This window comes from Orbicella franksi, chromosome 10 (genome assembly GCF_964199315.1).
Source record: "Orbicella franksi chromosome 10, jaOrbFran1.1, whole genome shotgun sequence".
In the NCBI taxonomy this organism is placed as follows: domain Eukaryota; kingdom Metazoa; phylum Cnidaria; class Anthozoa; order Scleractinia; family Merulinidae; genus Orbicella; species Orbicella franksi.
The window spans coordinates 15,710,621-15,734,581 of record NC_138154.1 but is presented as its reverse complement, the minus strand read 5'-3'; the positions used below and the strand labels follow the sequence as shown (position 1 = coordinate 15,734,581).

Below are 23,961 nucleotides of genomic sequence, written 5' to 3'. Positions count from 1 at the left end.
AGTTTCATCCACACTCATCTTATCAGTCCTTCAATGGAAATTGTATGACATTTACAAAGGGCTTTAGTCATATAGGAAGGTAATTTGACAAATTACCATTTTAATCATTTTTTTAATTTATTTTCATGTTTAAATAAATTGCTGTAAGTTGTCTTTATGTGTACCTTCAGATGTCATGTTATGATCGATCCAGAATAAACAGCAGTGACATACAATGCAGACGGCCAAGCGCTTGGAGTATTTACTTTAACTTTAACACACTTTCTTGCCAAAACTATTTTTTTCCAGAGGGTATGGGGGGTGTACAGAATATTTCAGGAAATTCTGGAAGGGTGGGGGAGATTTTTGTGGTCAAAAAATGGAAATTCCAGGAAGGAGGGGAAGCCTACATGAAATTCCCTCCGTGGTGGAGGTATAGATGTTTTCTGGAACTACAATACACATTACCACTTAAGTTGCGGATACATTCCATGTGGAGGGCAGAGAATCCTCGGATCGCTCAGATTTTTGCCCATCCATACATGTATGTTCAGTCGCCATTTTGAACAGGCTACTGAGGGATCGCGGGAAAATAAATGACACTGTGTCTTCTGCAATGTGTCGCAAAGGGGTACACACGCTATGACAATGCTGCTTTCAGTCATTTTGTCACTATGATTAGTTGCACAAATTCAAACCAGTTTGAATTCGTGCGACAGTTCGCAGCGACAAAGATTTTCACTTAACTTCTTCATGCCACACAAGGCAAATTGTTGCAGCGACTTGTCCCCATCATCTATTTAACATACCACAAACCCCCGTGTGCCCATCAAATCTTTACTTCCACAGAAATTGAGAGAAATTAAAACACAAGTACTACACAGAATTCATATTCCACCACATTACAAATGGAAATCAATAAAGTGATGCGTAATTCTATGCAGATAACTGATAACTCAAGTCAAAAGCGAAAGTGATTATTTTGTTGTCTGATTTCCGTTGATCTTGTTTTTTTCTAATATTTTAAACTACTAAGCTGTAAACAGTAACTACGATTCGACTAAACATAAAGGGCTCGTTACTTTGGAGATAAAGAAAAGACCTGGCTTTACAATGAACATAAGACCTTCGATCAAAAGTTTAACTTACCTTGTCTCCCGAAACGTCTGAATTCATTGACGCGGAAAAGATTGAGTGAGAAGTAGGAACTCCAACTCACCTTATCACAGCTTAAGTTTTCACCAAACAAACGGCAGTTTACATCACGATAACGCACTGAGCAATCCTCTGAACTCTCAGCTAGTTTCCTAATAGCCCAAAACGCCAGCAAAATCTCAGGACATACAGAATTTCAGAGTTCACAGACAGCTGCATACGCTGCTCGCCAGAGGGAGAGTCCGAGAACGAGGCGGAATGTAACACGGACTCGTTCCCAGTTACGTCCGCTAGTTGTCTGACAAAATATTGCGTGAGTTACCAAACTAATTTGAATTTTATGTCACGCGAGTTATTGAAAGCTTTTTTAAAAAAATAGGTCCGCAATGCAAACATGTGTCTAGTGCAGGATTGTTTACATGCAAATCTTGTTATGCCCTGAGAAATTTCTTGTGATTAATGTAATCATGGGTTCTAAACATATGTTTGTATTTTGTTATTGTTCATTCCTATTATTGGATTGAAAAGGTTTTTTACAATAATGAGAAACCAGAAACTGCAAGGGACCGCATACGATAAACGCTGCCAACGTAGGATCTACAAGAGATCCGATCAGCCAAAAAATGTACGAAGACAAGCAATAGACTGCAAGGATTGGTGTCTCGAAAAGCAAAAGAATAAATGTGGCTGGACAAGGCCAGCCTAGACATTTAAACATTCAACCGCATGGCCAGTACCATGCTTAAAAAACGCAACGTATAAGCATGGTACTGGCCATGCGGTTGAATGTTTAAATGTTTAGGCTGGCCTTGTCCAGCCACATTTATTCTTTTGCTTTTCGAGACACCAACCTTGACACCTTGTCTCCTTGCGCTCCGAAACATGTGATGTGGCAACGCGTGTTTCGGGGCGCAAGTGAGTTCAAAGTACGGAACTTGATATAGTGCACGGGTCATTTTGCAATTTATGTGCGTTGGCTGTCGGGCTGGCGTTACATATCTTCGCTACACAGTGCTGACGAGCCCCAAGAAGGGCGAAACAGCTGTCCACTGTTGCGATCCTACTTTATCGGTTCTTGTCATGTTGGTGTCTCGAAATGTTTTTCACGTAGTATCAGCATTGCAGTCTATTGCTTGTCTTTTTACAATAGTTTGAAAAAACTATTTTAGTGTTGTTTGCTCCATGCAGGCGCAAGAAATGGTTTTATCAATAACAGCTCAAGGTCAATCATAATTGTTTATGCAAAGTGGAGTATCAGGTGTTTCTCTCTGCCACTTTTATATTTCATTCCTTTTTTATTTCACCGTTATTTTCCCTCGCCTCCACTAATTTTTTCCCAGGTGCCATAGCATGAATATGTCCCAAAATGAAAGTTAACATATATACATATGGAAACAGGTATGTCAGGATAGTTCTTAATGCCAAGTGGGCCGATGGGGTATAAGGTGTTTTTATACTTTGTTGCTTTTTTTATTTCGTCGTTATTTTCCCTAGTCCCCAACTAATTTTTCCCGGGTGCCATAGCATGAATATGTCTCAACATGAACTAACATATATCATAAATATGGAAATAGGTTTGTCAGAAAAAAAGGCGAAGTACCAACATTAGGAAAAATTTCTGAGAAGCGCTTGAAGGGGTAAAATGGCAATTGGGATTTGCCCTTTTTTGGGCTGGGAAAATGGGATTTACTGTACTGGGACTGGGATTCGACCACTTGGAATGGAATGAACAATTTCGAAAATGGGAAAGGGAATTTTTTTTTTTTTTTTTTTTTTTTTTTAGCGCTCCCCGACCCTATTTTTTGACACGGCTGCTTAATCGAGTCTATTCTTTTGAATAAAGAATTAAAATTCTGCATCATTAGACCTCAGTAGACGCATAGAATCATTACATTTTTCGTTTCGGCGTGCTAGCTACCAGGCTCCACACGGTTTTACCGTTTAGCTCTGTCAGTTTTCCTGGTCAGCGGTTTGTTGTTGATGAAATGATATGCGTATGTTTGCACGTGGCGGGAAAGATAAAAATGGCCGCCAATTCGCGGACTATGATCATCGAAATCAACTATATTAACGCAAAAAAATGCTGCAATACACACAGGAAACTGAAACTTTCGTTAAACTTAAGCTGCAGCCCGAGAGAACTACAAAAGATGATTATGGAAAAGTGTGGAGTTGAGGATTCTGCCGCGAAGAGGGGGTTTGCGGACCAGGTAACCCTAAAAAAGCGCCTTTTGTATTGCGAACTAATGATCACATCGAAATGCTTAGAGAGAGTGAATCACGCTCCTTGTTCATCTGAGTGATTCACCGAGTGTCATCAAAAAGAAACAGCAAACATCTTGTTTGAGAGTTCATCGTCTTCAACCTGCACTGTTCAAAGTGACGAGTACAGCAGCAGCGAAAGTGAAACAGTGAGTCTGACGAGGATTGTGCAGATTACACAAGTGGTTTCAATATGGTTATGCCAACAAGGGCTGGAAGACAAAGACTGCTCACCAGAAGAATGAGAGATTTTCTTCAGTCCAGGTGACGGTATGTGTGTATCCAAACGACGTCAGTCCACACTTTTAAGTAATTACACATTTTAGTCTGCAAACAATCACTGGAGATGGGATTTTAGTTTTGGTAACTGGGATTTGGACCAAATTTAAGCTGGGAACTGGGATTTGGCAGAAATTTGGGCTGGAAACTGGGATTTGGTACCCCCCCTCATGACCCTCTTCTCACTGATTCTACAGAGTGGAATACCAGCAATGTGGTTCACCTCACATTCACAGGTTTATATGGCTAGAAAGTACACCAGTATTTTTGTTTTCAAATAAAATGATGATGATGCTATTGTTACAGAGTAAATTGATGGGTCATTGATAACAGTATTTGTTGTCAATTGCCATTTAATGACCCAGAACTGCAAAAGCTGGTTAACAGGCAGATTCACAGGCACTCGCATACCTGTAGATAGAAATCAAAGAATGAATGTAGATTTAATTACCCCCAACCACCTGGGAGGGCAACTGAAATACTTTAATTTTTGGAGAAAAATACACCTCGACACAACATAAAACAACACAAAGACACTTGGAAAACTAAATTAAATGATTTGAAAGCAGGTGAATGTGTAATATTTGAGGACCTGCTTCTGAAGTTAAATGTTACCAAAAGTAACTGTAAATTGGCTATGAAATCAGCATTAAACTCTCCAACCACATTTTTGACAGGACAACCAAATGAATTAAGGATTAATAATTATAATATTACTAGTCTTAAGGCGTGGAATAAATATGGATATCCAGTTTGTAGTCGCTGGGGCCGAGATCGATCTAAAACTGGAAAGCAGCTCTTAAAGTATATTAGTGCTTTCGCACTAGACACAAAAACAAACAAGCGTAGTTCAGCAACTTCCCTGACTACTGCTTTAAAAGGAGTGTGTGAAATACTGAAAGGGTAAGACCTTTACAACGTGATCAGTTCTGTGAATATCTCAAAAGCTCAAGGCCAAGTTGAGATAACCAAATTCCAGTTTAGAATAGGGGGCGGGAGGCGGGAGAGGAAAGGGCGGAAAGCGGGAGTTCTTAGAGGGCGGGAAGCCGGAGGGAAATGCAAAATACTGATTTTTGTCCTTCATTTACCCATTGACGCCTATGCCGGTCGTAACCGGCCTTGGCCTTTGTTCGGCTTCTGGTGTCATCACCTTTGACCAAGATTGGCATCATCTATGCTCACGTTCCGCAGGAGAAAAAGATCTTTCCAATGATACCCAGATCAGAGTGATCAGGTCAAAGGAGCCTGAAATATGCACGAAAATACTTAGAAATTTGAGTGAAAAACTCGGAGCAAAATTTCCATCGACTACACTTGGCTACTCCATGGGAAGAATTGCCCGTCTCGATGAGGCTTTTTCTGGAATTTTTGAACTGAAAGCAAGCCCAGTAGAAGGTCAATCACTGCAGCAAAAAGATAAGAAAAGGAGAAAAAGGAAAGGGGGAAAAAATTTTAAAAAAACCCGAAAAGTCTGAAAACGAAATTTTGATTTCTGAGTGCGCCCGAGCAAAAATGTCCTAAAACGCGATGTTGGTGGAAAGAAAGGCATGCTGTCATGTTGCAAATACATTTTTGAGTAGTGTGTAGCTAATTTGGCTCATTTCCAGGCTGAAAATGTCCAGAATGTTCCAAAAGTGCGTTTTTGGCATAAAGCTCCGGAGTCAATGCGTTAAGCGTTCAAATACTTCCAAAAAGCAAGAACTCAAAATGTTATATATTTGACTTGCATTTGGCGTCTTTTGAGACTTCTGGGCCGACGAGGAAACAAAAATTCACCCTTGGGCGAGAAAACCGAAGCTGACATCCAGTAAAAGTTGAAGCCCTTTGACGGTGCTTACATGTATTCAAGTTAGCACATACATATATTCTTAAACTCCTGTTGTAAAGTCCAGAACACAACCTTAATAACAAAACCAGCATTCTTAGAAATTCAATGTACACTTAGATAAAATAGAATGATCAAAGCAGTTAATACTTGATGGAGTGTTTCTCTTACTTTCAAGTTCACACTGTCAATTTCGTCCAGTACAGAAAAGAAAAAAAAAGCAATCAGTTTTGAGGTTTTCAGTTGATCGAAGGAGAGTGATACTTTATCTTGTCCATCCATTACACAGTTGTTCAGTTGCAAGCCCCTCTGAGGGACTAGTTTTAGGAAGGCATATCACGAATAGACAGTATCAAATGTGGTTGGCCAGGTATCGAACTCTGGCATTTAATGGAGCTAAACTATTGGTTGCTATTAATTTCAGGTCTTTGCTGGGAACACTGACAGAAACACTGTCATCACACATTTCTCTTAGACCCCACATCGATGCTCGTTTCATCCGCTTTCATCCAAAGACCCACAATCATAATGTACCTTGCCTGAGAGTTGAACTGTATGGCTGCCGAAAAGGTAAGTTCAGTGCTGATAAGGAGCCTTCATTTCCCTTGTCTCGGAACTGAAGACAAGCACTGAATTACTGTTAAATGAAATTAAATATTCATTGTCGTTTGATTTTATGTTTTCGAAGCCCTTAAAAAGGTCTCAATTTACTCCTGCACAAGTTGTTCTGTTTCTTTTTAAGATTTCTTTCGATTTCTTCTTCCTCCAGTGAAGAACTGTCTTATGCCTACGGGGTTGGAGGACGGTAGAATTCCTGATGAAAAATCGTGAACTCTAGAATTATTTGTGTAATGCTGCAGCTGCATAGTGCGAGGAAAACCAATCAGATTTGATTCAGATACTCGGGCTTTTGCCAGAAGTATTCGGTTTCATCCTAAAGCTTGGGCTGGTCACATCTCGATGCGAGTAGAAATTTATGGTTGCAGAGAAGTTGAAACGATTGACGTCTTGTATTCTTCAGATTGTCTTTCTATCTCTACAGTGGAGGGTCACTATATTTCATGTAAAGCCATTCTATAGTATTGGGACAATTTCGGCTCTCGGTTTTGACAGTATGGACCGAGCACAGCGCACAAAAAAGACCGTGGCCGATTTTCTCCCAGTACGGTCCCACCTGTTTAGTTCGTTTACAAGTGATTTATTACACTGATGAAAATGCTAAGGAAACTGAATTTCGAGCGCACAACTCTGATTGGGGACCGACTAGGCATATGCTCACGTTTCATGCTAAACAAAATAGAAGGGAAAGAGAGTTGAGGAAAAAGAAAAGGAATTGTTGTGTGAAAGCGGAAATCCTGCGGGATCATTTGGGAGAGTGACCGGTCTAACACTTACGGAATATTGGACCGGCTATGGAGCAATCTAACTGGTCGAATTTTGTTACAGGCACACCGAATTAAAAATTAGTAATGGTTAATAATAAACAATTATTGTATTCGGTTTTTGTGATATCCAGAATAATCAAGGTCGAGGTAGGGGTTACCGAGACCTTGATTATTCTGGATATCACAAAAACCGAATCCAATAATTGTTTTATTATACATTGAACGGAAAAAAAATGGAAGTCATGTTTTTACTTCTTCACTGACGGCAAGCAACACAAAGCGCGCGAACTTGACATAATTACCCTTAGAAATCATGCACCGCGGTCAAACATGACATGATTGCCCGTGACCTTGAGTGTCCTTGACATGACTATTGTATAATCTGTAGTTATGACGTCACAGGCGCTGATTTCGAAAATTCACTGTACGCTTTCGGCCAATCAGAAAAGAGATAGTGAGTTCAATGTATAATAATGTTACTTATTATCCGTTTTAGAAACTATTCCCTTATGTCTTCTGAATTATCTTTATGTAACTGCTGTTCACAGCTCGTAGCTGTTTCCTTCCTCTGGGAATGGGTAGTGGCCATCTTCCCGACAACGCATTTTCAGCATCGACCATTCATGGCGATAATTATACTGCTCATTTATCCCGGCTATACTAAACCAAATCTCAGTCGGAGATAAGGCCGGGGCCTAGTACCCACGCTCTAGAAACACAAACAAATGGCTGCAGGTATATTTTTTTTGGGGGGGGGGGGGGGGGGAACAACACCAAAGTGGCGACTCAGGGAAGGAATGACGCTGACCAGTGGGTAACAAGTTACAGTTTGTCCTACGGCGTGAATGGATCGCATTGGGCCTGGTACCGACTCGTTGATGGTCATGTTAAGGTACATGTACACCTAACAACTGATCTAAATTGGTTTAATTTTAGTCTTTAGACGGGACCTGAAGGATACCAAAGGTATAGAACTTGTTTTACCATGATCCCTCTTTTTCTTATCCAGCTTTTCATTTTTCTCTTTCGTTTGTAAACTTGATAACCATCCGGGTAAGGAGGAAAACGAGACTCGAAATGGTAGCAGTAATCCTAACAAGCCAGACTCGACTTAGTTAACAGTTATGAAAAATGTTAGGTATTTTGCACAGGCTGCTCTCTGCATTACACGCTGGCGAACACAAATAAGCTAATTGGAAAGTGACTTTAGATAACTATTTTTCACTGCTTTATTCATATAACAGACAAAGGTATTTCCTCTAGAAACAAAAGGGTATGTGGCTGCAATTAGGTTGATTGAAATGTTATGAATATGTCAGGTGTTTGGAGGTAACATAGACCGCAATACCCCAGTTATCATTCTCCTCACTCGCCAATTCAAGCCAAGTACCTTAGGTTTCATCCCAAGACTTGGTCAGGGTTTCTTGGCTTGAGAGCAGAAGTTTACGGGTGTCTAGTAGGTAAATATATCTTATAAATAGGTAGTCAAATTGTGAGTTTTTATTAAAATCTCATTTGTGATGGCCTTATTTGTGAGCGACTTATTAACGGGCTGGGGCCCGTTTCTCGAAGGTCCCGAAATGTTTGCGCACCCGGAAAGCCGTAACAAAATCTCAAACCTTATGATTACAGACCAGCTTTATTATCATGTTCTTAATATGAACAGAGGTTCTCTTCATACAAGAAGTTTCGGGCGCAAACACCTCTCTGTTTTTAGATACAGTTTAATTAAAAATGGCTTTGCGGGCCCGAAAAGTTTTCGTGACTTTCGAGAAACGGGCCCCTGATCACTTGGGCTTATCGCCAGTCTAGCCCAAATCCAGCAATTCCTTTGGAGGTAAATCCGTTGGGTTGTATTTGGATAACGAAGGGAGATATAAGGAAAGGTTTCTTATTGGAAGGACTTCTGCCTTTGAGATTTGTGGGCGGGGGGCGGGATTCTGCGATGGTGTGGAACAAGATACTGCGATTATTATCAGAATTCCAGGACACAAAACTCGGAAAATTCACGACTAAATTTTTCGAGATTGCCGCATATTATAAGTGGTTTTTTAATTCTTTATATAAGAAGAACCAACAATAACTTATAGCGTTGGACGGCCTCTAGTAATCTGGTAATAGTGATTTTCATTATTAGACATTGAATTCATCAACTCTATTTTGTCAGCTCCTGATTATTTATTAATTCCAGATATTTTGTCACCTGTGGAGGGCGGTAGCATAGCTAAGAGGTTATTCAGTACCTGTCAGATAATGTTGGCCGATGGCGACGTGTAAAACGCGCAAAAATCCACAGAAGAGGCCCAGGGAGTATTAAAAGATATCTGAAAACGAAAATGATCGAAATAAGCACGATAAGTAAGGGAAAGACATGATTTTAGCAAAGGATGAAAAGCTCCATTTATTGTTAACGTTCACAACTTAATTAATGCAAATTATGATCTAAGTTCTTTGCTGCTATATATAGTGAAGCAGTTATTGAATTCAGTTTTTCATGATATCCAGAACAATCAAATTCTTGGTATCAGCCTCAGCCTGTTACCAACCTCAGCCTTTGTCCTCGGCTGAATACACTTACCTCTCCTTGATTATTCTGGATAACACGACAAACGTCATCCAATGAATGCTTATCGTCCATCTGTCTCCAACTTTCCAGAACCAAATGATGCCTTAACCTCGCTCGGAGAATAAGAAAGAAGTCTTCTCTTTAGATGCAAGAGACGATCTTATTTACACAATTTCTGGATCGAAGCAAGCAAGTGATATGTGAAATACCATATATTTGGACTGCGGAAAAAACATTGCCAGGATTGGATTGCCAGTTACTGCGCCCTTTTGCTTATGACAATTACATTTTTGTTTAGGCTCTCATTGCTCTATGCCAATTGGAATTGAAGATGGCCGCATTCAAGACAGTGCCATGACGGCGTCATCTATTGCTAACAACAACCACGCTGCAAATCTCGCCCGTTTGAACCTTGTAGCCGCTTCAGGTAAAGTAGGCGCCTGGTGTGCTAAGGTGAATAACGTCAACCAATGGCTGCAGCTTGATCTTGGAACTCCCACGACCGTTACCAAAGTGGCAACACAAGGAAGACAAGATAGTTCCAATTAGATAACCAGTTATTCCCTGTCTTACAGCCTTGCAGGTTCTTTCTGGGTTCAGTACACAGTGCGGGGTAGAAAGAAGGTAACCAACTGATTTTGGCTTTCAATTCATCGCTTATGTGCTACTAAGTGTCGTCGTAGTACCTCATTATCGAAGCATTCAGAGTTCGCCAGTTTCCGTCCGTATACAAGGACAACCTACATGCACCGTTACAAACCCGTAGCATAAATAAATTACAATAATTATTTACAGAGGAAGCCACATCAGCCTTTGCTGGCTTTCATGCACGTCCACTATCCTAATCGAATTGGACTTTGGAGTGTTGGTTTTTGCACAGGCGGCCCAAGCTCACAATGCGAGAATTTTTTTTTTTGTGATCTTTATGCGAACGTCCAGCGCGCGAAACGTGACACGGTTACCGCCGACATCTACTATTACATAACGACCGAGTTTGGTTACGCGAAACGTGACCTTCGCCTTGCAGTATGTGGTGGTGTTGTGTTACAACGGTTTGAATTTATAAAGGTTTGTACGGGGAAAAACGGTAATCGACATTATAGCTGAAATTTTGGTATTTTTGCAATAAAAATGACTCACCTCAATGCCTGTTGTCTTTTCTATTGTCATCTCGCTTCTCAGCTCGATCCGAAGCCTTTTAAGCAAGTTATCGCTTAATAGTTTTCCTCTACTAAGAAAGAGTAATTAAGGCTACACACTCGATTCTGGACTGACCCCCGCTCGAAGCGAAAAAAAAAACACTGAAATCCCGCCAGCCGCCCCAGTTCCTCCGCAGAATCATAGTACAGGTTTAAGCGCTCCCTTGCAGTTAAATTCCAAGCCAAATTCATCTCCACAGCGCACGATACAAAGCTCTGAATCGAAGAAAGCTAACCATCCGGAATCAGTGATCATGCTGCCGGCAGCATTCGAGGACACATTCGAAACCCGAGCGGAATGCCGGGCTAACAAATTGACCCTGACCAGGGGAAGGGAGCGCGCAGTTCTCGACAAGCCAGGTACTTTGCTCCACGGTCCCCTGGGAAGATTTTTGTCCAGGCCGCCAACGGAGCATTGTTGTGACAAGCCAATCAAAGCAACGACTAGACGTGTTTAAAAATGTGAGATACTTTAATAACTGTCAGAGAAAACCCTTTACGCGATCTCGAATAGATAAATCTGTTGGCACTGTCCGTACCGAAACCTGTTTCAAATATTTTCTTTGGTACGGAAAAGTACACCGTTAAAGGACAAAATTTGATACTGAAAATTTGCTAAATCTAGAGTAAGACATAATATGACTGTGATGCAGCAAAACTAAAGCAAATTTCCTTAGCTATTATGACATGTGCCGCGAATATTCAGTAATATTCAGTGCACACTTACATCTTGGCTAACGACCTTCATTCCTCTACACTTTGCAAAGCAGTAACTCCACAAACAAACTGTCTATTTCAGATCTTCAAAAGATCTTAACATAAACTAGATGAGCTCTGTTGATGATAGTGATCCACGAAGATTTATCTATTCGAGATCGCGTAAAGGGTTTTCTCTGACAGTTATTAAAGTATCTCACACAACAACAAACTCAATCGGCACATATGGCACCGGCCCGACCGAGTTTTAAGCAACAATCACACTATTATCTGTAGGAATGACGTCAGGTCTGCATGCCATAAATCCGGCCTAAATAGCTTATAGGTTGATATTGTAACAACTTATCAGACAGTGTCATAAAAGTCTTCGAAGAAACAGACGTTTCGGGTGTATAATCCTTCTTCAGTGTTCAGCAAACCGTTATACCGTTATCCCATAAATCCTGCCGCATATGACATTAGCTGACATTAATTACCACTCGATGTCAAACAGAATTAGCAGTATGCCTCCAACAAACAAGAATAGAGATTCGATGGAGACCGTTTGCAAACTCTATAACAACTATGTTAAATTATTTTATCCAGCTGCTATCTTTTTTATTTATTTATTTATTTATTTATTTATTTATTTTTATTTATTTTTTTTTTTTTGCAGGTTTTTCGGGGCAACTTTGATCGAGACTCCATTGTTGCTCACCAGATCTTCCCGCCATTCCATGCTCGTTTTGTCCGCATCCATCCGTTGAAATGGACTAACCATGTCTGCGTGCGCACTGAGCTATCGCGGGGCACATTATATTCGTGTGATCGAAGAGCATTAGTACGTGGCGGGGGGGTGCACGGTTTATGGAGTATTGGAATATCCTGCTTGCTTACATTTTGACAAGCTAGTGAAAAAAGGTCGGTTAGTGGAAAGCGTCAAGTTTTATTTTCTTTTCTTTGGAGTTCCATGCTTGTGGGTGAAACTGACACGTCAAAAGGCTATACGTTCATTATTGGTTGACAAAATCACCTTTTAATTTTTGGCAAATAGGAAATGAGATAACTACGAAGTCATCTCAAAAGCGCCCCTTTTCAGATACACAAATTACAAACTGTTGCGACTTTGCCTGTTCTGCCAACTTCAAGATGGAAACTTGGTTCAGGTCTTAAGCCCTAGCCAAATGGACTCGCAAGTAGTCGCACGTAGCCGCAAGTTGAACTCGTTTGTTGGGTGACCAAACGGACTCGCACGTTTTCACGGAAGTGCCATGCAAGTCGCACAAAAAACAAAACAAAACAAAAACAGAAACATTTCAAGCCTACTGGCTTTGTCCCGCGCGGCCAAAATCCTGTATTTCATTGGCTAATAGGTTGTTAAACAACTTTCGTTGACTTGGGTTGGGTGGCCAAACGGCGAAACACTTGTGTCGACTTGCGGGCAATTTGATCTCAACCAAAATGAGCGCAAGTCATCGCAAGTCAACGCAAGTGCACGCAAGGCCTCGCCAAACGCAGTTGCAAGTACACTCAAGTTTTCAACTTGCATCTACTTGCGAGTCTGTTAGACCAGAACTTTAAACGATTGATCGAAAACAGTTTACGGGGGATATAAGGTCTTCCATTCGGTTCCTATCGTGTGTTATCCCACAAGCTTCTGCTCCGGATTCCAACGTCTGTTTGTTATGTATTTCACCCTTGCGTTCTAATACAAGTGTCTTTTAATTTTTGTAAATTTTTCTCAGAAAAATGATTTAAAACTTTATTGAACAGATTTTCTTTCGCTACAACAATAAAGTACAGAGACACTGTGCAACTTTCAAAAGCGTTTAGAAATGATAAATTTGAATCTCCGTTATCTTGAAGTAGTATATTTCATACGAGAGAGAACATTTTATCACATTTCCAAACATTGAGAAGAGAATTGACAACAAGACTTGCAGCAAGTATTTTTCACCAAATTCGAGGGTTTTAGAAATGTGATGAGTCACTGTCTCGTGCCCAGTTGTTTGATACATCTTCTCAGTCGAAACTAAATAACTTTTTTTTGGGGGGGGGGGGGCATCTGAGAAAGAGAACCTCAGTCAGGCGTCGCTGACACGGGAGACGGTGCAGCAACTCGAAACACGTGGAGTAGTCGTAGGGGCTTTGTTTGTCATATCTTCAAGTTCGTAGAGCACAGAATAAAGAGCTTTCCAAAATCAAAAACGGTTTATATCTTTTCTTTGTAACTAAGTTATAAATCGAGTCACTTTTCTTTTATAGTGCCCGCTATTATCGAGTTTACATTTGAAGCATTTTATCGCCCTGTTCTTGGGATTCACTTGGATGAACTTCAGCTGGGTTATTATGCAGCAATTTGACAGTAATAGTTGGATACCAATTTGTTGCCTTCTTTTAAATCTGTTTCAGGCGTTCGGTTACTTGGAAACTTCTGGGAAAGCGACGGGAGAGAAAATTGGGGAAAGAGTGCCACGCTTTTTCACTGCTCCCCAAGTAATCGAACTAATGGATCGCTACCCTAAGATATACACGTCATACACGTCTGTAACCAGCCATGGACTCCCATTTAAGAAGGCTGGGCTTATAATTTCCCAATCTTAATGAATGAAGATTAATTACTTCAAATATAAACAATATACTCAATTGCGGGCGGGCGTGTCAAAACATTCCCTGGCTATTTCACACCAAAATGGTGAAAATCTACCATAGTAAACGTGCCCCACATACCCATACAGCGTATACAAGGGAGCACCCCTCTCCCCCGAGTCAAAAGGTTCTTTACCATCACAACGAACGAAATCATAAAGATGACTGGACCTTAAAATGCAGTAAAAAATTTGAAAACGTTATGTTGATAAATAGATTACGCAGTGAATTTATATGGACGGGGAAAAATCTCACTCTCGGTGTCAAGTTGTACTTACAAAACTCTCCGTGCACTTACCTGACATCTTCGTTGCTTTGAAAAATTTGTGTCTTACTATACAGCTTTCACAATTTATGGTCAGCAATTCGTAAGCGTTTTTTTTTTCAACCAAATATCAAGAAGTTCAAAATTTGTTCAAGCGTATGCTTTATTTCCCGTCAACCTGTTATCGTATTACTCTTGCTAACATCTAACTTTCCCGTTTTAAATAGCGTAATTTATTTAGTACGTCCCAGTGATGATTTTTTTTTTCCCGAAAATCGGGTGCCGCTAACGTCTTCAAAATGTAAACCTCTTACTTTTCCCAGACCTGAAATACCAGCAACCTTGGTTGCAGTGATAACAACATCGGCGGAAATCTTCTTGTAAACGTGTATTTAGCCGTTCACGATAAAAAACGGGGCGCGACGCGCGAGGATGGTAACAAGAGAAAGCAATCTTGCCCTGTCCCCAAGCTTCTCTCCTTCGTCCAAGTCAATTCGTGTTGGATGCCCTTGGAGTCGTGGTACTGTTTCTCTGCCTCCTGAACATCAAACCCTGTACTTCCTGTCTCGATCTTTTTGCCAACGAGGTGCAAGGTAGGCTCGATTTGCGCCGCTCTCTCGTGTCTGGTCTACGTTCCTCGGGGGAAGAGCGCGGGCTCCTTTCCCGATCACAGCGGCTGGTAATAGAGCTCAGCTCCCTTGAAGCGATGAAATATCTGTCTTGCGACTTCTATTTTTCATTCTGATCATAATTTTTTGTAACGAAAAGTGTAAACAGGTAGATCTGTCGAGTCGCAACAGGAAACTGAATTGCGTTCGTATATGTTTACATGTTTTAAAAGTTATGGGGTCTGAAATTTTTTCAAGGGTCTGAGTTTTCGAGACACCCACACAGCTGGTGCTGGTTTTGTTGTTGTTTGGCTGGTTTTGCTGTTTCGGGAAGGAGAGAATTTTATACGGTTTAGGTAAAATATATCTGTAATTGAATTGTATTTATTAATTTTCAACACAAGAAATGATGTTCTTTTCAAAATCTCAGTCTCGAGTTTATTCTTAAAATATTCTTAAAATTTCGCAAATTTCAATCTCATTATTCTTATAAAATGTATTGTAACAAAAAAGAGTGTATAACCATAGAGGCTCTATTTAGCCTCCATCATAATCTTCACATACGTATGGTCTTTAGATTTTTTTCCACCCCAAAGTGGTAATGCAATATTCAACATTAGCAGCAACAAAGCGAAGATTCGCTCCTACATCCATCATCTTTTCGAGACACACGGCTTCACCCGTCCCAATACTTTTCATTCTTATTTTGCCGTGCGCTCGTCCCAGACGCCCCTTCATTGTGGACAACAAACACAAGATAAACTCTTCCGCGGGTTAGACAAAACTCTTTATTGCGTTTGATTGAAAGTAAATTATTTTGCAAAGGTGTCTACATACCTCTTTTGCAAAATATTCATACGGCTAGCTAATTTTTGAAAGGTAACCTTGCCAAAGAGCTATAAAACAACTGTACATTCATTTTCTCTTTTCCTTATTGTTGAATTTGTAAATACACAAAAATATGTTTCTAACATATTTATAAATGGCCGCACAGGCATGCAATTAAGAAAGTCAAATCTACAAATAACTATGAATTAGAAACTTTAATCTATGGTCAAGAATGGTTCGACGAGACAGACATCTTTAAACTGACGTTCACGATGTTGTTTTCAGTGACGTTACCACTAGAATTAGTAGGAACAGCATCCTTGACTGCAATAGCTTAACCGGTATTTCACTGCAGTTACTCCGACAAAATCTAAACGAAAATAATTTATGATATAAGCAAGTCAACTTAACACTTTCACTAATATTCTTTGAAAAACTACTAAAGTTCATTTCATGAAAGAAAGTACAAGCTTCCTTTCCTAGTTTTCACTGACTAATGAAACATTCATGACGGAACTCGAAAGAGCTGTGCCAACACTCGTCCACGCCTCGTGTTTCCACAGCATTTGCGTTTTCTCAAACATCCACTCGTGTTCAATTTCTAAAATTCACAATGACAAATTTACCTTGGCGACAGACGACATAATCTTTGACAAAGTCTCAATGTACTCTTTACCATCAAGTATGGCGCGCCTTTCCAGTCAATATTCAAACAACCTTAATATACAATACATCCATTACATTTCTGTGCCATATTTTTTATTTCGTTTCTGTATATTTTTTATTTTGCTTCTTTATTTTTCATTTTGCTTCTATATTTTTTATATCTCTTCCTATTAATTTATATATGTGTTTAGCTCATTTATTTTTTTATTTTGTTCTCTTTATTTTATATGCGTTCTATATTTTTTTTATATTTATTCCATGTTTTTTTTCGTTCCAAGTGGGATTTTTATTTTCTTTCTAATTAGTATGCAACATGTGATCACATGACCGCGATGCACTTTTTCATTCCGCCATTTTAGCTGTCGGTCACATGGAGGAAGAGCTGTCTACTGCTTGTCGTGCGGCCGCGGATGCCTTAGAGATTTTAAGTAATTTGAGACCTGGTTTTACGAGAAATGTTATACCTCGGATGAATTCAACGGCAGTCTCTGTCAGTCAGCCAAACAACGGAGATCGTCAGGTGAACAACGAGGAACTTCAGTCGAACGAACGTGCCATTCAATCCTCGACGTCGCCAACATCGAGCAGTTCTATTCAAGCTCGGCTTGCCACTCTCTTTCCGACAGTTGGCTCGAACCGAGCTAGTAGGAAAAGCACTAGTAGAAGACCAGCAAGGTCAAAGCAGACCATTAAGTCGACCAAAGGCCGCCCATCCAAGACACTTGTTTACAAGGATCTGATCCTTATTCCCAGTCCCAAGATCAACAAAGTGCCTACACACACGACCCGACTTCAGTTAGAAGAGAGAGAACTTGTCTACCACGAGTTTCCCTTTGACAAGAGCTGGGATGCAAATTCCCTCAAAGCTGCTATATTGAATCGATTTCCAAAGCTTTTGCTATTTGAATATGTCAAGGTGGGTAACTTTCTACTTTTATTATAAGCTTAAACATTGTTCTAAGTTTAATGCAATAATAATATCATTGCTGTTCAGTTTGTGCACTTGTTGTGGTTGCACTATTTATGAATACGTATTCATACTATTTTGCCAACAAATTGCCCACACAAGAGGATACCTGCAGTGACTCGAGTAATAGACTCGCAATTTTGGGCAGAAGTTGTTGGGTTATCCAGACTTGCTCTGGTACTGCCCCGCTCCCACCCCCTCAATAAATTGTATAATTTCTCACAACATTAGCATAAGCTTAACTTAATTACTCTTTCATTAAATTTACCCTTCACTTTTTCAAGAAGCCTGCAAGTAATATGTGGTTTTCTTAACCTAGCCATGCTATGGAAAGCTAATAACTCCTAAGTTGGCAGATCGCATAACTCTAGATGCAGAAAGAGTGACCAGGATGGCTGGTCAAGGAGCTGTTTATGTTAGATCATTGGTGCCTTTTGAATCTGAAGATGAGGGTGAAACTGAAGAGGAGCTAGAGAATTCAGTATTAGATAGCACTCCAAGGTGAACTTTTTCTTGTGAATTTTTGCATTGAACAAGATAGAACCTGTATAGATTTCTTTCAGTTTTTTTTTTTTTCCTCACTGTAAGGATATTTATGTGGTAGCTTCCCAATGCAGTGGAATAACCTTGTTTATGATAGATTGGCATCCAAGCTTGTGCTACGAGGCATGAAAATGGCTTTTTGTTGGAAATATTATCCGGTTTGTCTCCAAACAGATTTGTGTATTTATTCATTTATTTATTTAATTATTTATTTTATTGTTTATTTATTTGTTTGCTCAGATATTTATTCAATCCTAGGCAGGACATAAATTGATTTGGTAATTATTGCAACTCCATGTGACTGTGGATATTTGTGTAAAGATGAACACATAGTATGTTACATCATTGCCACTTAGTTCACTTTGTTTTTATGGTTTGTGACAAGTTAATATTTCTTTTAGTGTTAGTGGAGCACAAAGAATCCCTGTGTTGCTTTCATCTGGGGAGAGCGATGGGAAGCCAGATGCAGCTGTGGTGCCCCACTCCTGCCAGGAGGCTGCACAACCTTATTGTGTACCATTTCCAACTGAAGCAGAAACATCACATCAAAATACAGAGTTAAATGATGTAGGGACAGGCAGTAACTCTGATATTGTTTTGGCATCATCTGAGCTACCTGTACTAGTAACTGCACCTGTTTTAGGCAGTAACTCTGACATTGTTCATGCATCATCTGAGCATGTACCTGTATCAGTACCGGTACCTCACCTGCTACCAAAACGTATCATCCAAGTGCACAGGTTAAATATTAAGAAGGATTTGATTGACTTATTCTGAGATCCATTAATTATGAGTCAAGACATAGAGATAATTGTTATTGATGCTAGGGGAGTTGAAGAAATGGGCAGAGGTGTTGGGTTGCTTAGAGATGTTTTCTCTCTTTTTTGGAAAGAAACATATGATTCCCTTTTTGTTGGAGAAAATGAGCGTGTACCATTTGTAAGACATGACTATCAAAGGGATGAATGGGTTGCTGTTGGCAGAATTTTGGTGAAAGGATATTTAACCTGTCAATACCTACCAGTCCTTCTGTCTCAAACATTCCTTGCCTGTCTTTTTTGGGGGGAATCTGCTGTAACTAGTGCTATGCTGACTCAATCCTTTAGAAATTACATCTCGGTAGATGAAAAATGTTTGATTGACAAGTGCCTTGCTGGTGATATGAAGTGGGACAATGAAGATGAAATGTCCCAGCTTTTAGAAGTACTTTGTAACTATGACTGTCGAATTATGGTAAATTCTGAGAATGTCATTCAAGTTATTGAAGAAATAGCCCACAAGGAGCTGCTGCAGAAGCCACAGTATATTGCAGACTGCTGGAAGGATATAGTTTGTACTCTTCTTCCTAGCTTTCCTGATTTTGCAGCACTTTCCAAAAGGTATGAATTGTTAATACCATCCACGAGCAAAATCCTTAGTTGCCTAGAGGCAAACCCTCAGAGTGATGGGGAAAGGGATAGCCTTAAGTTTCTCAAACGGTATATTAAGGGACTTGACACACCTCAGAAATTATCAAAGTTTGTAAGGTTTATCAGTGGGTCTGAGTTAATGCTCTTTGACGCAATCCAAGTAAATTTCACCAACTTATCTGGTTTGGGTCGCCGACCAATTGCCCACACTTGTAATACTGTGTTGGAGCTATCCTCGACTTATCAATCATTTCCTGAACTTAGAGAGGAGTTCAGTGCAATACTTGCATCAGATTATTGGGAAATGGATATTGTGTAATATGCCTTGTGACGAAAAGAAGGCCATTATGGTGGCAAGCTGATTTAGAACAGACTGATTATTTCATTTTTCATATATAAATTGTGTCTTCTGCCTTTGATGGGTATTTACAGTTTTAGAACATGTAACAGCAATTCACAAATTATTTATGCACCGTTTCCTGTGAATCATACTAGTTAGCTAATTGCTTATTGTAGTATCAAGCTTGTTATCTGTTGAAAGTTGACATTTTCAAGCGAATGCAGCTTTACATTGTTGAGATTTTAATGTACTTTTTTCCTGACTGTTGTAAGGGTTAAGTTGTATTCATTGTGTTCCATTCTGATCGATAAAATTTGAAGGCAAAATAATAAATTTCACATTGTTTACGTTTTCAATCTGTCATTGAAGTTGGTGGTCTACTATTTACCGTAAATGGGAAGCAAGAGGAAAGAACTCTCTTGATAACTTTCTACCAGAATTTTCTCTTGTTCCATGTCTCGCTCTTAGAGTGAATTATGCTACCCAGCCAGTCAATCCTCATAAAAGAAAACATGACTTTACGCAATTAATATTCCGCGTTTTACAATTAGTGGTGCCAGTTTGATAGGCGTTAATTGATCTTAATTCTCTAGATGGCCCCGTTTTCATTCTCTAAACAACGGATTTCAGGTTAGGTGGATGCTGGGAACACCTGTTTTGAAACATAGTTACCACCAAAACGGCCTTATATAAGCAAAGTTTCTTATATGTTGAAATGATTCCTAAGGATGTCTATGCATCTCAGATATTGAGTTCTACCATGTTCACCATCGTCGTTCAAAGGGTTACAGGAGACTTCCAAAATATGCAGTTGTTGTGGTGTGAGCTGAACATTAACTGCTGGTATTGAGACCTGGTAGTCGTCGTCGTCTAACGGGAAAGGTCCATCTGGATCAAACCCATACAATGGAATTTCATTTGGATGTAGAATACTCTCAACTCCAGAGTATCCAGAGTGCATGTTCTCCAAAATCCCAGAGGCGAAAATTTGTAGGGGAGATAATTGATGTTCACCGGAGACAGGGTGATTGTTCCATTGACCAGTAAAGTGTTGCAATGCCCTATTTATCCTTGGTACGTAGACAAAGTGCAATGAAAATAAATGTACTTCGTTTAACGGGTCAAGAAGACCCATGTCTTCCATTCCACTAAAGATATTGGCAAAGTGACAAAGGACACCAACGTAAACATCTCTATGAGCGCGCTCAACACGGCAGTTGTGGACAGAGCTTCCTGTTATGATACTTCCTCTGTCCAGCCCTCTATTTTCCAACATGTACTGTGCCACTCCAACATTTTCCAGTCCATGATCGCTTCTTACTCTTGAGGGCAAGCCAAACTCTTGTACTCCCTTGATGAAGAGCTCCAACACTGTATCTGCTCGGTTGTTATCAGTTAGGGTGGCATACACAATAACCCTTGAATACCCATCAACACAGCAATGCACAACAAACCTGTACCTGGTAAGTTTGTGGTTCCCGTCTATGTGCCACAAAGCGTTTGGCGTTGGTACAGAGTACTTCCGACGGTAAACCGGCGTGCTCCAGCGAAGTGCTGTCCCAAGCGGGTCTTGTGTACGAAGACAGTTGCGAACTCTCCATCGCTGGATTCGAAATCCCTTTGCTCGGAGAGCTCCAAGCAATCTTCGCTGTCCAATGTTTGGAGTAATGCTTCTAATTTCTTTAACAGCGTCTTCAAGCTGAGAATCTGAAAAGAAGTTATGCTTTAATTACAAAGTTTGAAAGTTTTATCGTACATCATTGAGTGAGACGGGATTTTGGGAAACCTACAATACTTTGCCCAAGGGTATGGCTTCTAAGATTTATTTTACCCGAGACTACATCTTATTTTCGATGTTGAACTCCCTTTCTTCGCAGACAGCCTTATCCAAAGACACTGACTAGTACAGATAACCTCAGTCTGTAAATTACCACGCACCTGACAATGCAGTCCAGTTTTCGCTGTCATCATTCAAATTTAATTCCCGTCTTCTTCGACGCAAGGTACTTTCACTGATACCTAACAAACTAGCGATTTTTACCCAGGAGAAATGCAGTTCGCGTAAGAATTCGATCTGCTCTCTTTCGATGACGATGACTGGTCTTCCTGCACCTGTAAGTTTAGTGGTAGGACAAGCGAATGAATTTGACACCGTGGCTTCAACGGAATTTCTTTCCTCATACTTTGTCATTACACGAAAAACCAAGCGCACTTTTGTCAAAACAGCTTCTACTATTGTCTTGAAATCTTGAAGGACAGAGTCCTCACTTTGCCATACACTGTTTAATAGCAACTGTAAAGTTAAAATTGCATCTTCCAGGCGCAAGTTAGCTTGTTCAAAGTAATCAACGGAGACATCTTGTGTGTTCAAATTCTGAATACCAATCAACAGGGTACGAAGAGACTCTACGAAGTTGTAAAGGCCTCTCTCGTTGCCATCTCTTAAAGTTCCATCCGCCATTTTGCTTTTGAAACTGGCAAAAAAGTGCATCACGGTCATGTGATCACGTGTGTTGCATACTAATTAGAAAGAAAATAAAAATCCCACTCGGAACGAAAAAAAACATGGAATAAATATAAAAAAATATAGAACGCATATAAAATAAAGAGAACAAAATAAAAAATAGATGAGCTAAACACGTATATATAAATTAAAAGGAAGAGATATAAAAAATATAGAAGCAAAATGAAAAATAAAGAAGCAAAATAAAAAATGTACAGAAAGGAAATAAAAAACATGGCACAGAAATGTAATGGATGTATTGTATATTAAGGTTGTTTGAATATTGACCGGAAAGGCGCGCCATAATCAAGTCTAATACTTACAACTTTAGAAGATAACGGTCTAATTACCTGTGCAAAACGTAGTTACAAATTAGCAACGATCCAATATAATAACCTCTACATCTTTTGAAAACATTTTGTTTAATGTTGCTACTGTGTTATTGAATCGCAAAGTGACCATCACTTTCTTTTTTTCACCGGACCTTTCATTATTACAGTTTTCACCTACATTACGTGCAAAAAATTTCGGATGATTTTAATTTCAAAGCAGCTAGTTTCCTTTATGGAGAGAACTCTAATTGAGACACTGCTTCAGATACTAATCGACTTAGATAGAATTTTTCTTATTTTCCCGTCGATGTATCTGTAAAACCTTCAGGGTGCAGTAAAAATATCATTTTCGCAGATGTTGTTTCAGTCTAAAACGTGTTTTGTAGGCATAAATTTACGTTAGCTATGTTTCAGGCAAGTGTCCGAAATTAAACGTCCGAAATTTGAACGTCCCAATTTTTTTGCGAGTTATTTATCCTCGGTTCATCGTTAATTCACACAGGCATTTATTAACCATTCCTCCTGTTTGTAAAACATTGGCTTGAGAAATAAGCGACGATGACATTGAAACGTCGAAGATTATGTATTAAATGAAATATTCTCTTTGCCATTTCCTTAGCTTTCAATCACACACTTTAGCAAGGTACAGCCCTTCATTTTCACGACAAAGTGCAAAGTGAAAAGATGCTTTAAGGTCAGCAAATGCACAATGTTAGGCTTGGTTAAAACACCGCGCTATCGTCATATTGAATTCAGTTCACTGCAGTAAAAAGATGGCGGCTCTACATTTTGCCACGATACGCTGAGAACTAAACACAGTCAGAAAATCCAACCACAGACATATTTTGCGACATTCGTCCGTATACTAACAACATTGTGTGTAGGTTTGGCTGAGTTTTCAGACCTTTTCTGTGCGCTTTCAAAGTTTCCAACTGCCAAGAAGTATGGATAAATGTACTTAGAGTCGCCATCTTTTAGTGAAATGGCCTAGCTCACCAAGAGTCTGTCCGTTACTCAGTGGTTAGAGCGCACGACCGGTATTTGCGAGGTCACGGGGTTAGAATCCACAGTCATGCAAAGTTGAACGTAATTCATCATTGGAGTTCCCCATGATGATAGCACGACGCTTGAACCGGGCCGTAAGCAACATAACATCAAATAAACAGCCTGCAAGCCCGAATGCAACTGACAGAAAACAGTCTAAAGATCTTGAATTGAAGGTTTTGGAAGAAACTAATGTAATGATTAAACAACTGTCACACACAGAGGACTCTCACATTGAATTAGAGCTAAAACAAGGTAATTTTAACCACAATGATTATCTTGTTTCTCAGGTGAACATTTTTAAACTTTGAAAACGCGGTCATCCGCGGCGGGGTCTAGAGCAGAAAATCTACGCGATTTGGGAAAGACTCAGTCAGCATATACAGAGGATCGTGGGCTCACCGAAATACCCACGTCTGGAAACTAACTTTGGGTCTGATGTCTTGATAACCCAATTGTTT

At 39.8% G+C, this 23,961-nt stretch overlaps 4 protein-coding genes and 1 pseudogene across 4 annotated transcripts in view; 3 read left to right on the top strand and 2 right to left on the bottom strand.

The window, feature by feature from the left end:
* The window catches only part of LOC145500413 (uncharacterized), a 9,143-nt gene extending 7,776 nt beyond the window's left edge, over positions 1–1,367 (bottom strand). The window contains exon 1 of the mRNA XM_081479935.1: positions 1,199–1,367. The gene's annotated coding sequence lies outside the window, so the exon portion shown is untranslated. The remainder of the gene's footprint in view (positions 1–1,198) is intronic.
* LOC145501672 (EGF-like repeat and discoidin I-like domain-containing protein 3) overlaps positions 1–13,950 on the top strand; it is a 14,460-nt pseudogene extending 510 nt beyond the window's left edge.
* Positions 13,951–16,488: 2,538 nt separating this feature from the next.
* On the top strand, positions 16,489–17,837 carry LOC145500424 (uncharacterized). Its single transcript, XM_081479943.1, has 2 exons — positions 16,489–17,278; positions 17,649–17,837. The coding sequence occupies exons 1-2, from the start codon at positions 16,733–16,735 to the stop codon at positions 17,832–17,834; spliced, it is 732 nt and encodes a 243-aa protein (XP_081336069.1). The 5' UTR covers positions 16,489–16,732; the 3' UTR covers positions 17,835–17,837.
* Positions 17,838–18,658: 821 nt separating this feature from the next.
* Positions 18,659–19,900, top strand: LOC145500393 (uncharacterized). The gene has a single exon (XM_081479914.1). The coding sequence runs from the start codon at positions 18,662–18,664 to the stop codon at positions 19,598–19,600; it is 939 nt and encodes a 312-aa protein (XP_081336040.1). The 5' UTR covers positions 18,659–18,661; the 3' UTR covers positions 19,601–19,900.
* A 409-nt stretch (positions 19,901–20,309) lies between these two features.
* On the bottom strand, positions 20,310–22,082 carry LOC145501671 (uncharacterized). The gene is made up of 2 exons (XM_081481093.1): positions 21,560–22,082; positions 20,310–21,328 (listed from the first exon to the last, which is right to left on the bottom strand). The coding sequence occupies exons 1-2, from the start codon at positions 22,080–22,082 to the stop codon at positions 20,325–20,327; spliced, it is 1,527 nt and encodes a 508-aa protein (XP_081337219.1). The 3' UTR covers positions 20,310–20,324.
* Between the last annotated feature and the right edge of the window lie 1,879 nt (positions 22,083–23,961).

What these genes read in the sequence shown, in the direction of transcription:
- LOC145500424 (XM_081479943.1), top strand. Translation starts at nt 16,733, where the DNA reads ATGGAGGAAGAGCTGTCTACTGCTTGTCGTGCGGCCGCGGATGCCTTA. An exon ending in TGCTATTTGAATATGTCAAG is followed by an intron (nt 17,279 to 17,648) that starts GTGGGTAACTTT and finishes TTCTTAACCTAG; the next exon opens with CCATGCTATGGAAAGCTAAT.
- LOC145501671 (XM_081481093.1), bottom strand. Translation starts at nt 22,082, where the DNA reads ATGGCGGATGGAACTTTAAGAGATGGCAACGAGAGAGGCCTTTACAAC. An exon ending in AAACTGGACTGCATTGTCAG is followed by an intron (nt 21,329 to 21,559) that starts GTGCGTGGTAAT and finishes ACTTCTTTTCAG; the next exon opens with ATTCTCAGCTTGAAGACGCT.
- LOC145500393 (XM_081479914.1), top strand. Translation starts at nt 18,662, where the DNA reads ATGAGTCAAGACATAGAGATAATTGTTATTGATGCTAGGGGAGTTGAA.